Source organism: Rhinopithecus bieti, unplaced genomic scaffold (assembly GCF_001698545.2).
Source record: "Rhinopithecus bieti isolate Rb0 unplaced genomic scaffold, ASM169854v2 scaffold_4658, whole genome shotgun sequence".
In the NCBI taxonomy this organism is placed as follows: domain Eukaryota; kingdom Metazoa; phylum Chordata; class Mammalia; order Primates; family Cercopithecidae; genus Rhinopithecus; species Rhinopithecus bieti.
Window position 1 is genome coordinate 181765 of NW_016804523.1, and position 16138 is coordinate 197902.

The 16138-nt window shown below is 40.3% G+C and overlaps 1 protein-coding gene across 4 annotated transcripts in view; it reads right to left on the minus strand.

Annotated features, from left to right (window-relative positions):
* SNAP25 (synaptosome associated protein 25) overlaps positions 1 to 16138 on the minus strand; it is a 90916-nt gene that overhangs the window by 28062 nt on the left and 46716 nt on the right. For all 4 annotated transcript variants that reach the window (XM_017868882.1, XM_017868883.1, XM_017868884.1 and 1 more), the window contains exons 2-3: positions 6616 to 6750; positions 4450 to 4491 (exon numbers count right to left, since the gene is read on the minus strand). In XM_017868882.1, the coding sequence (XP_017724371.1) occupies positions 4450 to 4491; positions 6616 to 6687 (114 nt within the window). In that variant the 5' untranslated portion in view covers positions 6688 to 6750. The remainder of the gene's footprint in view (positions 1 to 4449; positions 4492 to 6615; positions 6751 to 16138) is intronic.

Sequence of the window (16138 nt, forward strand, 5' to 3'; positions counted from 1 at the left end):
TTCCTTCCTTCCTTTCTTCCTTCCTTCCTTCCTTCCTTCCTTCCTTCCTTCCTTCCTTCCTTCCTTCCTTCCTTTCTTCTTAGTGTTTATTGAGCCTTTACTCTGCCCTAGGCACTAAGGATAATGGGTAGATGAATAAATGACTTCTCAAATGTGTTCCTTTGTGTGTGAGACAATTTGGTCAGGTGGGCAGAACCAGGATCTGGGAGTCATTAGTTCTGAATTCTAGACTTATCTTCATAACGCTAGTGCTCTAAAGTGAGCTGTTCTGTGTCTCAGCTGTCAAATGGGGACAGTAACTCTTTCCTCATAATTTCTCACAGTAGTTATGAGGGTAAGATGAGCCTCAGAGGGTCCAGCCTCTCAAGGTTCACCTCTATGGGAAGCTGACATCTCCATGAGTTCAGGAAGCAAGACATTGAGTAGAATCTCAATCCAGTTAGAATGAGCTGCTTTGTTTCCTTAGATCCTTTTGTTTTTTTGTGGAATTCTCAAAGAAAAATAATGATTGTAAGAGATGCCGGTGGTAGAGAAGTTAAGTGTGATGTGTAAGAATTTATACTCTGAAATCAGGTAAACATGGGTTTTAACTTCATCTCTGCCATTTATACCTGGGTGTCTCAAGCAAGCTACTTAACCACTGTGTACCTGAAGTTCCTCTACAGTAAAACAGAGATTAAAGTAGTAGTAGAAGGAAGCTAACAAGGATTAAATTAGATAATGCACATTTGATGATGATGACAATGATAGCTCCAAGCACAGTACCTGGCATATGTCACCTTGGTACATGTTAGAACTTGCGTTTGGCTCCGCTGTTTTGCTGACAACTTCTATCAAAATAACTAGGTTGCTTTTAGGGGGAGCTAGAAGCTTAAGGAGATGGGCAGGGATAGAGACATGATTTCAGGGAGGCAGAATATTACTTTCTCTTATTCCTTAAATAGTATTATGTTTTAGTAGCTAGGAGTGTGAGGAGGTGGTTCCATTTTTATCTTAGCTCAATTCTTAGTTTCTGTTTGAGATTGCTGGGAAAATCGCCTACCTAAAACAGGGGAGTTGGAGATATGAAGGATTACTTTTCTTTTCCATTTCTTTCTTTTCTCTTTTATTTATCTATTTTAATTTTTAAAAGAAATTTTCCAGATGAACTAAGACAATCTTTATAGAATGTTTCGAATCTTTCTTTTGCCATTCTGAGATGCTTTCCCCTAAGTCCAAAACATTTGAACTAAAACTAGAACACTCCAGGCACTCTCTCCAAAAGACCTTATATCTGCATGTCTGAAAAGGACCCCCCAACCTGAATTTTTTCATTTTTAGTGGGAAGTCTGGCATACACCGCTTTAGAATGCTTATTCTCTTCACATGGCCAAAGTGCCTTGAAAGATAAGTTGGCATAAAAAGAAGGATGCTAAAACATTCATGAAATATTAGTTGTGCAATAACCACTCCATGAAAGCTATGTGGTGCCTCTAAATTGGCCTGCCCTAAGGCTGTGGGGCTTTTCCTGGGCTTAGTTTACATAGCCCAAGGCATTGATGTGCAGACTCCATTTCCTGCATTTAGCATTAGCTGAGTTAACTTTTTTCCTGGAATTAAATATTCCCTCCTTGAGGATACCTTAATGAGCCTCTTACCAGAATCAGTTGTTCCCTCCCCTATGCACCTAAGGCAAATATGGCCTTGAATTTGCAGAGCTACTTACATATGTTTCCCAGCAAGATGGCAATTTACATCTTCCTTCCTTATTCTCAGAGTTAGGCATTCTGTGAATATTTGTTGAAATGCATTCACCAAAAGAGAGTTCCTAACTCCAGGCTGAGAACAAAGTGCTACATGATTTCTAACCTTTTCAACTATCTATGGCATTCATTTTTTCTGAACTTTCTCCACTCACCTCTGTGTAGTTTTACATTACCCTTGGAATGCTGATAATGATGACTATTGAAAAGCAAGGCCCCACTCCTAACCACAGCTACACCCTGGAGTCTATTAAGGATAGTGTAAAGTTGTATATTCCACTGAAAGTGAGATTGTTTGCCTTAGGGAGACTTCACAAGTTTAGTAACCTTTCCTGTCTTTGAGACTGAATTTCAATAAGGATTCAGCTCAATTCAAATTATATGGCACTGTCAAACCTTGGGATCATGAGTAAGATCCTGGTACTTCAATCCTCAGGTTTTCCAAATGATTTCTGCCCTTGATGAATATTTAATACAGATTCTCTTTAGAGAACACCCTTTTTGATTGAAAAGCAGAATATCATCTAAATAACCAATGTCCTAGACATCAGGATGTTTGACCACAAATATAAAATAACTCAGGAGGAAGTAAGAGCAAATCAATCTACTCTAATAACACTTCGCTCACAATTTCCTAAGCATGGAAAGTCTAATAACCTCCTCTCATTTATTAGAGGCAGGAGATAGCTTCCATTTCTTTTGCTCCTTGTTCTAAGATGTAGCTTCATGCTTGATTGAAAACTGCTTTAGGAGAAACAAAAATAAACGATTCAAGAATCCTACTTCAACCAATAAGCTTTTGAAAGATTTTCCCCTAGAATAAATTAGAGCAGATACTCATTTTTGAAGACTGGCCAACATGGTTTGCAGTTTAAGAAGACACATGAAAAAGTGGCCATGTCTCAGACTCTTGATGTATAAGGGATCAGTTCAAGGTGTGCGTTCTGATTCATTTGTTCTGCTCCTTTCCACGGTCTAGGCAGCATTTCAACGTTGCACAGGCAGGCAAATTAGTGATATTTCTGATATTTCAGAAACTTACATCAGATGTACACACACGTAAGCAAAAAAAGAAAAATGAGATCGGAGGCTATGGTTGAAAGTCATAAGGATGTATTACGATAATGTAATAATACACAATCAAATAAATATCTCAGTTGACTTCTGGGCTCCCTTCAGGTTAACATCAGAGCTCATGTAGGCATATCACTAAGATGTGCTTCTTTCATTTTTTTCCACCTGAAAACTTGAGAGAGAGTAAGTCCATGCAAAGAGCCTTGCCTGCACTCCTAGATTTAGAATATCTACCTCCTTCTTTGTCAAGTATTTCTGCATGAGCGGAAGCGTTCCCAGGACAGTGCAGATAAAACATTGCTGTTCGCTTAGACAGAACGCTGCTTCCCTGTGCTGAGGGCTTGCTTTGCTAGGGCTGCCTTCCCGTGTGGCCCATTTGTGCCACATTGCAGGCTCGAATTATCATTTTGCGGGATAACAGATTTTGTTATGTATGCCCTACTCTCCCACCCCCTGCCCCGCCCACTTCCGCAGCTTCCTAGGGAGTGCATGCTTGCCACCTCCTTCCCACTCCTCCAGTGGCAATTCACATTTAGCCATATCTCATTCCTAGGTGAGAAGCTAAAGTCACAGAAATAAGAGAAGGAAGACATTGCCTCCTAGAGTGTGAGAGGCGGCTGCCTTTCCTTTCACCCTTTGTAAAATTTATCTTTTCTTCCCTTTCATGTTGTTGCATGAGGGGAGCTGGCTCATTTAATCATTCTGCCAGAGAAAGCCCAAGATCTCTAAAAATGATAATCACACATGAATCTATACACTGATAAGTAGTTTCAAAGCACAGCTAAAACAGCATCTCACTGAATAAAAACTATTAGGCTTGTTTTATTAGGTTAAGATAAATATAGTCCAACCCATTCTTTTTCCACTTCATCTCTCCCTTCGGGCAAGTTCAATTAATCCATTTATTCTGCTGGCCGACTGCTGCACTACCAAATTGGAATGAGTGAGGTTTATGATTCCAAGTGCTCTTTTGATTCCATTATTACTGTCTGCCCCATTTTACCCATTTAAAAATAGTTTGGGATTCATTAATCCTGCCTCACAAATGGAAGCTTAATCCAGACAGAAATATAAAAAAGCTTCTGTATTTATATTATTGGACTTGATATTTCCCTTTCTTAAAGGCCTTTCCTATTTTTTTCATAAATTTTAGTGCTTAACCTTAAATAGAACAATTTCTTAAAATGATATACCTATATGCATTATATATTTTTAAAAGTCATATATGTGGCTAAAGTTAGAACAGAATCTCAAGATTAGATGTAATTTATAGGCACCAAAATAATTACAAATAATATTTTATGTAGAGAATTCCTTTGTATATTAAAAATTGCTCTGATTTGCTTAAAGTGATACAATCTTTTGTGATTTCTTGAGAGCACTGACTTGGAAATTCTATTCTTCTCTGCTTCCCAGACTACAGAGGTGGCTTGGGCTGGGAAGGAGGGTGAAGGTGCCTTCATGGCTATCTGGCAACTTAAATACAGCATCTCCCTCATTCTGAGCCTTTCTGATAGGCTACATTCACACTGGAATCTACGGGATCATGGCCTAAGGAAACAATAGCAAGTAGGAAAGGATATATCAGCATAAGGGATTTGTTTCTTTATCTTAAAATACTGTCACTTCTTACCTCTTCAACCAGTTGCAGCATACGACGGGTGCTTTCCAGCGACTAAGATGAAACAAACAAACAAACATAAGCTTTATGAGTGCAGGATCCAGAGGTCTTGGAAAGTCAGAAATACTTTATTTACTTGAGAAACACAAAGGGTCTCTATCACATATTCTTTTCAGTTGGCAAGTGAAACACAAAATGTCATTACGTTTTCAAACTCTTTCCTATCAGGCTTTTTACATGATCAAATTCCCTAAAGCAATTACATTAAAGCTTATCTTCATAAAATCAAAACCATATGAAGCTGATCTTGATATCAAAGACAAAGTAATCTGGAGAAGATAAGTTTGCATGCTCAGAATGCATGAAAAATTATCTCAAATACTCAGAGGATTAATTTGGCCTCCCCGGGCCAGGAATATTAAATTTTAAACACGAACATAATTTTTCATGAATCGAGATGAATATAACATCAAGTTTCTTACAAAGCTCCTAGAAACACAATGGGAAGTTCTTATCAATACAAATTAAGTTGTCGCCATAGGGTGAAAAAAATCAAGCATGTTTGAAATGACTAGCCTATAGGAGACAGCTATACAAATTATCTTCATCCTTAGATAAGAAAAAAATGAGACAGAAAGTCTGAGCTCTGCAACGGTCCCCCGGGCACGGCATTGTCATTTTTTTTCTCAGTTCTTTTCAAACGACTAGAATCCAACAACCAGTATGATTTCTCAAAGCTTTGCTTTTAAGTGACAAACTTATTTTGAACAAGATTCTGCAGGAACCTGAAGGATGTTAACTTCCCTGGAAGACCTGTCAGCTGGCTGCTTTTTGAAACAGAATGGCTGCAAGCAGCAGTCTGCTGGTAAAGGTTTAACTACTGGCTCTCTGGGAAAAATATACGAACACATACATGTATTCAAGGTTATTATTTTACTGATATAAGGGATGAATAGCACAACATTTATAAATAATAATAAAACATACAATACTCTCTTTATTGTAAATTCCGCACAGCCAATTGATTCTCACAGAAAGCTTTTACTGATTTTTGCTGAACTCTTGTATCTGTAGCTAACCATGTGACGAACCAGAGTAGTTCTGACATCAATGTTGGTTGGATATTTTCATTTATGTTAATGAGTAAGAAGAAAATGAAATGATGAAGACATGTGTTGGAAATTTCTTCATTTGTGAATGACAAAAGGGATTTCTTTGCCTTAGAGAATCATAACTTTCAAACACTGGAAGATTTCCTCTTTTTGTGTTATTCATAGTATAATGGCTGCAGACATACATACTTCTAACTTTAATCTGCATTATTAATATTTTCTCCACTTTTTAAAGTCTAGGCAATCAGCAAAACTATAAGTCAAGTCCTGATCTGCAGTATTTGCAGATTCTTGGGTTATAATTACTTTTACTCTGTCTGATTTTTAAATTTTCAAATATTTTTAGAGATGGGAGTCTCTCTATGTTGCTCAGGCTGGTCATGAACTCTTGGCCTATGCGATCCTCCTGCCTCAGCCTCCCAAGTAGCTGAGATCACAAGTGGGAGCCACTGTGCTCAGCTCTGCCTGATTTTAAGCTACAACTTCATATTACTGATCATGAAGTTGGAAAGATACATGGTGACACATTATTATACCTTATTTCCACCCTACAGATACAATGGATGGATCTCAAGATCCTGGATAATAGTAAAATGTGGCAAAATAATTAGGAAGTGATGAGGTTTGAGTGTTTATTACTTTTGATTTTAATATAATCTATCTAATTGTCAGTTTATATGATTCAATTTTAATAATGGCTGCATTTAGCAACCAGCTTGCAAAGTTCCTGAAAATGTTAACAATCAGTTCTTAGAACTGAACCTTCTCCAGCATAGCACTGAATGTAAGGCACCCAAAGACATTGCTTTCTTTTCTTAGAGAACCTTGACTTCTCAAGAGTTCTAGAAATTGAGAGTTACGGCTAACACACTAATTTGTATACAGGTTTTGTAATCAACTCATTCTGGGCCACAGAAGGCTTAGGTGTATAGAAAATCAAAGTCATACTACTTTTTCTAAAAGAAATTGAGACATTGAAAGAAAGCCTTTCCTTACCTGAACCTGAAAAAGACAAACCACTCAGGCCTTCATCTTTTGCCTCCCTTCCTAGGTCTCCACTCCTTACCTCATCAGCCAACTGGTCAGCCCTTCGCTGCATCTCCTCCAGCTCGTTGCGCATGTCTGCGTCTTCGGCCATGGTAGCGGTGGGGAGTCGCTGGGCGTCTGGGCTGGGGGGTCAGTGACGGGTTTGGCTCTGGAACTGGAAAGAAGCAGATTTGTTCATGTAGGTGTGTGCAAAGACCAGAAAATCTAAGTGGCCCATATTCAGTCCACATGACTCAGTTTTCTGATCTGAAAGCCATGCTCAGACAGGGGTCAAGAGAATTGTGCTATTTCTCCGAAAGGTGCCACAAATACATACTTGCCAATTCTACCATGGAGATAGACACCTATCTACCTATGAAATATTTCTAAAGAGACAAACTACCCAAGGGTTGGGAATGATGAGGTTGGAGGGGTGTGGTTTGGGGTTAGTGCACTTTTATCGTCACATTTATTTATTTATTTAAATAGCTCTATTAAGGTATAACGATATACAGGCCACCCCACATATTTGAAGTGTACAACTTGAGAAGTTTTGACATATGTATACACCCAGGAAACCATGACTGCAATCAAAACAATAAATGTAGCCATTATTCCCCCAAATTTCCTACCCACCCAGTGGTCCCTGCCCTATCCCACATGTCTATGGCCAGAAAACTGCTGATCTACTTTCTTTTCTTTCTTTCTTTCTTTCTTTCTTTCTTTTTTTTTTTTTTGTTTGTTTGTTTTGAGACGGAGTCTCGCTCTGTCGCCCAGGCTGGAGTGCAGTGTCGCGATCTCAGTTCACTGCAAGCTCCGCCTCCCGGGTTCACGTCATTCTCCTGCCTCAGCCTCCCGAGTAGCCGGGTCTACAGGCGCCCGCCATCATGCCTGGCTGATTTTTTGTATTTTTAGTAGAGACGGGGTTTCACGTGTTAGCCAGTATGGTCTCGATCTCCTGACTTCGTGATCCACCCGCCTTGGCCTCCCAAAGTACTGGGATTACAGGCATGAGCCACCGCGCCCAGCCTGATCTACTTTCTGTCACAATACATTAGTTTGCATTTCCTACAATTTTATATAAATAAAAATCACTTAGTAGGTACTGCTTTTTGTCTGCCTTCTTTCACTTAGCATAATTATTTTGAGATTTATCTATTTGGCAGCATGTATTAATAGTTCATTCCATTTTTGTTGTTGAATACTGTTCCATTGTATTTAGAAGCATGTGGAAGCCAAAGGCAGAAAATCTTTCCTCTATTTCAGTTGTCATCAGAGGTTGCCAAAAGGGCTTGTGTGAGGGTGAGCTGCTATCATTCCAAAGAGGATGGGTCCTTGGCCCTGAAAGTCCATTTCTTGGCTACTCTCTTGAAATCCCACATGGTGCAAATGACGGGTACCAGGACTGAGTCCATTCCAGAGAGAGCCCTCCTTCCTCCTTCCTCCTCCAATATTTATTGAGCACCTGTAATATGCCAGGCAGTGTCAGGTACTAGAGATACAGTGATAGACAAGATAGCCAAATTCCCTGCCTTTACAGAATTCAGTCTAATTGGGAAGATGCAAGCAAAAGAGGGAATTAGATGATTCAGGGTGACTATAATTATATTAGGGGTCATGTCTGGTGTCATGGGTGCCCATGGGTTTGCAACAGGCCTCTCTGAGGAAGTCGTGTCCCCAGGCCATTGAAGGGAATGGGGTAAAGGGCCCAATGGGGTAGGTATCTGATAGGATGAAAAATTCTCTGCCAGTAGCACATTTGAAGAAGGCATGGGCTCTTGTCTTGTAGCTGAGATGGTCAACTGTGCACTTTATCCTCACTGTTGCATGGTAGAGCGTGATCTCTGGGAAACAGCTGTGCAGCCAGGAATTACATTTCTAGTTCCCATTGCAAGAAAGTGGTGTTTTGTGGCTAGAGACAGTCCACGAGTGGTAGTAGAACAATGTGTGTCCCTGTCAGTCTAAGGTAGTTCAGAAGCAGGTATTCTCCTCCCTCTCTTTCTCTTTCTGCCAGAAAAACAGAGTCTTAAAGAATGGCTAAGCCATGAGACCATGAGACAGAAAGAACTTGGGTCCTCCATGTCCCTGCATGGAGGAAAGTGACTCCTGGCCTGTAACACCTGAACTCTCATGTGAGCAAACAATGTATTTCTATTATGCTATGGAAAATGTGAGGGTTGTTTTGTTATAGCAGCCTGTGTTACACTAACTAGTAAATGTCTGACAAAACTTAAAATGGAACAGAAACATTGCATATGAGCATGATTTCCTAACCAAAAAACATATTTGTGTTTGTCCTTCTATTGAAAACCGAAGCTGGGAAAGGAAATTAGATTTAGGGCCTTGGGACACTACCATGTTTATTATTAGTATTATTTGCGTGAGAATGACAATCACTTTTGGAAAATAAAATGAAAATTCTGTATGAAAAAAATTCAGGAACATACTCAATGGGAGGCAAGGGAACAAAAGTTCCCAGAGGCAGGTCCTGGATCTGATCCTGGGGGAGCAGTCTCTGCCATCTCACCTCCCAGGTCCACGATTCTACTGCTTTCTCAACAAAGATGGAATTGTCTAGGCTTTTAATTTAGTACATATTAATATCACTTTCCCAATTTATTGCTCTTGTGAAAAAAAAATCATACTACTTAGGGCTCTTAGATAGGAGGAATCCTAAAATGAAACTTCTTTGGAGATAACAGGTTTCACAGGTCTCTACACAGTGACTGCTGGGCAAAGCATCAAATATGAAATCAGAGTAAAACAAGAAATAACAAAGCTTCAGGGTTGCCTTAGTCTACCACTGGCATTAAACAAATAATGCAGTAAGTTTATGTGAGGTTAGTTTTATGGGCAGTCATTTAATGACTGACAGAACATCTTACTATGAGCCTGCTAATTTTCAAATGTGTGTTCTGGCCACTAGAACATGTGCTCGTGAGATGATGTAGAGATGTGAACACTGTGTTTTACTTAAATACATGAGACTTTATTTGCATATCTCCATTTTAGAAATTAGGATCTAGACAACAGACACTGGAAGGAATTTACGCCAAGTCACTCCTGAATCTTAAGATGCACAGAAATGAAACTCCACTATTCCCAAGTGACGGGGGATCTATCCTCCAGAGTAAAGCAGTGGACCTGTGGGGAAGTTGAGTAGACTGTGAACCATAGTTTAGTGGAGTGGGTGGATAAAGGCATTGGCGTCAGACAGATCTAGCTGAACTGTTGGCCCTGGTGTTCAGAAGCTGGGTGAGTCTGGGTAAGTTTATCGCCATCTCTGAGCTTTAGTTTTCTCAACAGGACAAACAATACCAATCTCATGGGGTTGTTGAGGGGAATAAATTACAGAAAAGTTCTGGCCAACCTTGTTTGTAAAAAAGGATGTAGAGTTTAATATTCAGAAAGCCTCGCCCACTCAGGACAGCCCCACACCCTTGGCGAAGAGTGGAACAAACCCGGTATTTGTTAACCAGCTTTCCTCTACTAACGGCTGGGCACGAGGCACGTTACTGTGGTGCTGAGCACCCGTGGAAGCTTGAAACCAGGGAAACCAGCAGAGTGCCTGAGCCTCCAGTCTCCAAGCAGCACCTCTCACAGGAGTACCACGAGGAGACAAACAAGAGTGCCTTCTGGCCCCGTGCTCCGTCTTTACATTTTGCTGCTGGGTTCTGTGTGTGTGTTGGGGGTGGGGGGGAATGTCTAAATGTCTATCTTCAGCCAAAGCAAGCCATTGACATTTCCTTTTAACAGGCCAGTTTATTAGAAGGCAGGGGTCCACATGCTTTTAGACCTGTAGTGCCATTGCTCTGTCCCAACTCCTTCAGGTCTATTTGCTGATGAATGTTTCTGTGCATGCTCTCTCTCTTCTCTCTCTCTCTCTCTCCCTCTCTCTCGCTCTTTCTTGCTGTCTCTCACACACATACTCAAGTTTCCTGTGTTTCCTTGGCAATCTCCTCTCAAAGTTATTATTCTCAGCATGTGAAGAATAGCTGTAGGGTGCCCTGGCTCCAAACTGACAGCAGCCTATCTAGGTCTGGCTGATGGGCAGCTGGTGCCATGGCGGAGAAGCCATGTGGCAGATACCCTTGGTTTCATCACTTTCACGGTTCCCCCAGGACCTCCCACACCTTTGTCCTGCTCTAAAACCCGGAGATAATGTCTGCGATTTGGGAGGAGGGCTGATGAATCCAATGGATCTCAAACACACAGCATTTCAAAGCTGAAAAAGCAATTCCCCCTCTTCTAATAAGAACGGCTGGAGAGTGGGCGCTGAGTGCACCTCCAGATCTTCTGTTGGTATGTTTATTGCTAGTGTTTAATAAATTGTTCCTATAAACCCCAAACTCATGCATGTTAGCATTCTAAAAGACAGCAGCTGAAGAGGCATAAGGATGTTTATTAATAGCAATTTCAGTAGCTGAAAGGATGTCAGTAGTGAAGTGGCATTTATGATCAAGGCAGCCTGTAATACATCCCTCATATTAGCACATTAAACTGCCATCTTGTGTGTTGCAGAGCAGGTAGAAAGAGGAAACTAGGAAGCAGAGGAAATTAGGAAGAAAAGCCACTCAAAACTATTCCCTGAGGCTCTAATGTAAGACAACCTCCCAGTCTATTAATAGCCTAACAGTATCTAATTAATTATCTCAAACCACCAGTGCTTATTAGCAAAGGGTCTGGCCCCTAGTAAGGGTTCAATTCATGCTAACTGACATGGATGAACTATTCTGACACCCCCAGGTAGCATTCAGTGTTCCCAAATCAGCACTTTTCAAGGTGTGGTCCAAGATAGAGCTTCTGAAACCTCCCCCAGAGTCAGAATAAACAGAAATCTTGTTAAAATGGATTGCTGGGCCCCACCCTCAGGGATTCTAATTCAGTTGGTCTGAAATGGGGTCACTGATTCTGCATTTCTTTCTTTCTTTCTTTTTTTTTTTTGAGACAGAGTTTTGCTTTGTCACCTTGGCTGGAGTGCAGTGGCGCGATCTCAGCTCATGCAACCGCCTCCCGTGTTCAAGCGTTTCTGCTACCTCAGACTCCCAAGTAGCTGGGGTTACAGGTGCATGCCACCACGCCCAGCTAATATTTTGTATTTTTAGTAGAGATGGGGTTTCACCATGTTGGCCAGGCTGGTCTCAGACTCCTGACCTCGAGTGATTTGCTCACCTCGGCCTCCCAAAGTGCTGGGATTACAGGCGTGAGCCACTGCGCCCAGCTGGAGTCCTATAGTTATATAGAGTGGGAAACAAGGGGCAGGCTACATTAACCAGGGGCTTTGGAGAAGTTAGGGCCCACGGGCCAAATCCAGCTGTTTTTGTATTGGCCTTGAGCTGAGGATGGTTTTTACATTTTTAAAATGATTTCAAAGACTCAGAGAAGAAATTTTGTGACATGTGAAAATTACATGAAATTCAAATTTTAGGGTCCATAAATAACGTTTTACTGGAGCACACACATATCCATTTGTTTATCTGTTGTCAATGGCTCCTTTCACACTACAACAACAGAGTTGAGTGGAAAGACCATATGCCCCCAAAAGCTGAAAACAGTTACTACCCGGCTTTATGCAGAAAATATTTACAGATTCTTAGCCTAAAAAGAATTAAGCAAAAAATCTGAAACTTTTCAAAATTAATCTTAATATCCTCAGAGCATTATACATTTCCCATAGACACACACGGTATATTTTTTCTGTTCATATGTGTCTGTAAAATCCCCTTTTCATGGAGCTTCTAAGGTGGGTTTGGTGTTTTCTGGAACATATTTCACTTTTAATTTTTTAATTTTAAATTTTTAAGATGGAGTCTTGCTCTGTCGCCCAGGTGGGAGTGCGGTGGCACAATCTTGGCTCACTGCACCCTCTACCTCCCGGGTTCAAGTGCAACCTCAGCCTCCCAAGTAACTGGGAGTACAGGCATGCACACCATGCCTGGCTAATTTTGTATTTTTAGTAGAGACAGGGTTTCACCATGTTGGCCAGGCTGGTGTCGAACTCCTGATCTCAAGTGATCCACCTGCCTTGACCTCCCAAAATGCTGGGATTACAGGCGTGAGCCACTGCACCGAACTTCTGGAACATATTTTAAAACAATGCATGAAGTAAAATACAAGATATAGAAACAAATTTGCCTTTGATCGACTATTCCTACAGGGTTTTAGGATTGCAAATCAGATTTAATCTATATGATTGATTGCAACGTTATAGGGTGCCCTTGCGGCCCTCAGAACAATTTCTCACTTCTGCAACCAGCTGCGGACAAATGTTCCCAGTCCTAGTAGCAGTGGTGGAAGACAGAAACATCTGAGACAGATGGTTAACATCAGAAACGGAAACATCTGAGAGTCTGTCACCGTCAAGATACTTGCTTCAAGGTGGACAGGCTGCAGTTATTCTTTAGTGTCAAGGGTAATTTGAAAAGCTCTTTATTCTTTAATGCTACACATAAGTCTATCTGAAACCTTCATGACATGGGGGGCAAATGGACTCCACAGAAAACTGTTCTTCCCTGACAAGGGGCTTACTTAGTTAGGTGCCTGAGGGTAAAAATGCTTTCCTGCTGAAGACTCTGAACTGAAATATGAGTTTAGGGCCCAGGAGGAGAGGTGAGTGTGGATAGGGCAGTGTGTGCTTTTTGATATACAAGGTGAATAGAGACATGGCTATTATGCTGGGGACATGGGTCATTAGTCCAAGTGCCAAAGGACAGGAATGTCTCAGGAAAGGTGTAAGGAAAGTGTACCCTGAGCTAATATCTATTTATTTCAGTTCCTCTTTTAATAAATAAACCAAACTAACAAATATGTATAAATCAACACCCATCAGCTGAATTATCACAGAGAGCCGAAAACTACATCTTGATGTCTCACCACACTGTTCATCATTTGTATGAAGCTTCTGCAGGATAGATCCTTCTCTTCCTGCATACCCTGCCTATTTTCTGGTGGAGTTACACCTTCAAATTCAACAAAAGTTTATGAAAACTCACTATATTCAACAAAGCCTAAAGAAGAACAAAAGGATTTTATAAACCGAGCAGGACAACTCTCCTTATCTATTAATAATAATCATATTAACTAACAGTTACGGAGGGCTTGCTCTCTGTTGGGCATTATTTGAAGTGCTTTTCATATAATATATACATTTACACAAACTCTCAGTGACACACAGTGTGCATACTATTACTATCCCCACTTTGAGATTATGAAGCAGGCTTAGCGGTAACTATTAAGATTAGGCTAAATGTTAGATCAAGAGTTTGAGTCATTTAAAAAATATATTTTCAAGCATATTTATTCCCAAAGCAAAGTGTGTGGATATTTCATGTTTTAATTAAAAACTGGAGACTACTGGCCGGGCACGGTAGCTCACGCCTGTAATCCCAGCACTTTGGAAGGCTGAGGCGGGTGGATCACAAGGTTAAGAGATAGAGACCATTCTGGCCAACATGGTGAAACCCCGTTTCTACTAAAAATACAAAAATTAGCAGGGTGTGGTGGCGTGCACCTGTAGTCCCAGGTACTTGGGAGGCTAAGGCAGGAGAATCACTCAAACATGGGAGGCAGAGTTTGCAGTGAGCCGAGATTGCGCCACTGCACTCCAGCCTGGTGACAGAAGGAGACTCTGTCTCAAAAAAACAAAAAAACAAACAAAACACCTGGAGACTATTTTTAGTTTCATTTACATATTGGAAAACAACACAGAGTGATTTGACAGGTACACCTCAGTAAATTCCAGTTCTTACTATTGTTTATCATCTTTACCTATATTTTAAATCACTGATTCTTCCACACCCCCTACCCCCACCTTTATTCTTATTTATTTTCTCTTCCTAAGATGTGTTATTGTGTTGTTCCTTTTACATCTTCTTGAATTGACAAATGACTCATTTACTTGGCATTTTTCTTGTTTTGGGTGTAGTATACTTACTGTTATAAATTGTCCTTTATGTGTAACTGTCGCTGTATCTTACAGGTTTTGGCATATAGTATGTTCTCTGCTATTTATTTCTATATAGTTTTAAATTTCAGTTTTATTTTCCTCTCTAATGTAAGAATTATTTGAAAATGTGATGTTAAGATTTAAATATTAGAGGGTTTTTTTGTAATTTCAAATTTTATTTTCAGTATGTTGAAAGTGGTCTATACGATTTTTACTTTTGGGAATTTTTTGAGATTTCCTTTGTACCCTAACACATGGCCAATGGCTCTGAATGTTTAATTTGTGTCTGAAAAGAAAGTCCATTCTGTCTTTGACTCTTAACTACCCATCTATTGACATCAAATCAAGCAGAAAAAGAAGGTTTATGTTTTCAAGCTCTCGAAATTCCCTAAGTCAATTTGACCTATTGATTTTTGAAAGGGGTGTGTTCAGGTCTTCAACAGTGAGTTACCTCCATCAATTTCTTCTGTTTCAGTCCATTTTTACTCTTTACATTTGGCAGCTGTGTTGTCATCTGTTTATATGTCCATGGTTGCTACCTTTTCATAGTGCATTATTGCTTTTATCAGTATTGAAGATAAGTATTGCTACCATAACCCTGTTCCACTATGTTATTCATGTGGCACAACCTGGATCAAACTCAATCCAATCAAATATTCATTTCTCTTAGCCTTACGTCTCTCATCTTCATCAAACAAACCAAAACAACAGCAACAACATCAAACTAGTGCATCGAAGCATCTAAGTCATGGGTTAATGTGCTCTCATTTGGTTCACAGTAGTCACTCTTTTTTCTCCGGGTTTCTATTCTTGCCCTCCAGAAAGAGCCAGTACTTGGGTTTGTTTGGAGACTAATAATATCTTTTCCTGGCTGTAATGGCATGGAAATATGATTAAAAATGGGTTTAGCGCTATTATTTTCACTGGATGAAATTTCTTAAAGAGAATGAAACTGTAAGATGGAAAGTACTTATTCTAAAGGAATAGTTAAGCACAGTGACTGCTGCTGAGACAACTCCCTAAGTCCCCTCATTGAAGGGGTGAGTGAAACTGGTGGAGAGGTGATTCCTTCCATTTTCTGAATCATCAGAATTTGCCCCAGGTTTGAAGCAGCCTTTCCCTGTTAGACAAAATCAGCTGCATCTATTCTAACATTCTATGCCACATAACTATTAGTTGTCAAAACACTCTTCATAATAATAGTTATTTGTCAAGAACTTGCAATGTGATAGCAATCAAACTAAGAACTTTATATAAAACTAGAGGGATTATATAGAAATCCCCAAAACTTTGGTACTCTAAATCTGTTCCCCAGACCAGCATCAGCCTCACCTGTCACATTTTCTCCATATTAGGCTGATAGGTGTGAGAGGCGGAGTTCCCACCTTGGGGGTGACTCTGTGCCTGTGCTCCACTCTTCACCACGCAATGTTATTTTAACCTTGCCAATTGGCATGTCCGACAGACTTCCAACATCATTTACTTCCCAAGCTGACTGAAAGCTCCGTGGGGCCATTGGTTCTGAGTCTCCTAATGGTGCCCTGCACTGGAGGGTGGACAAAATGACCGACTTCCATGAGATAAAGTCTTGTATTCAGAAAACAAAGAGAAGATAGTT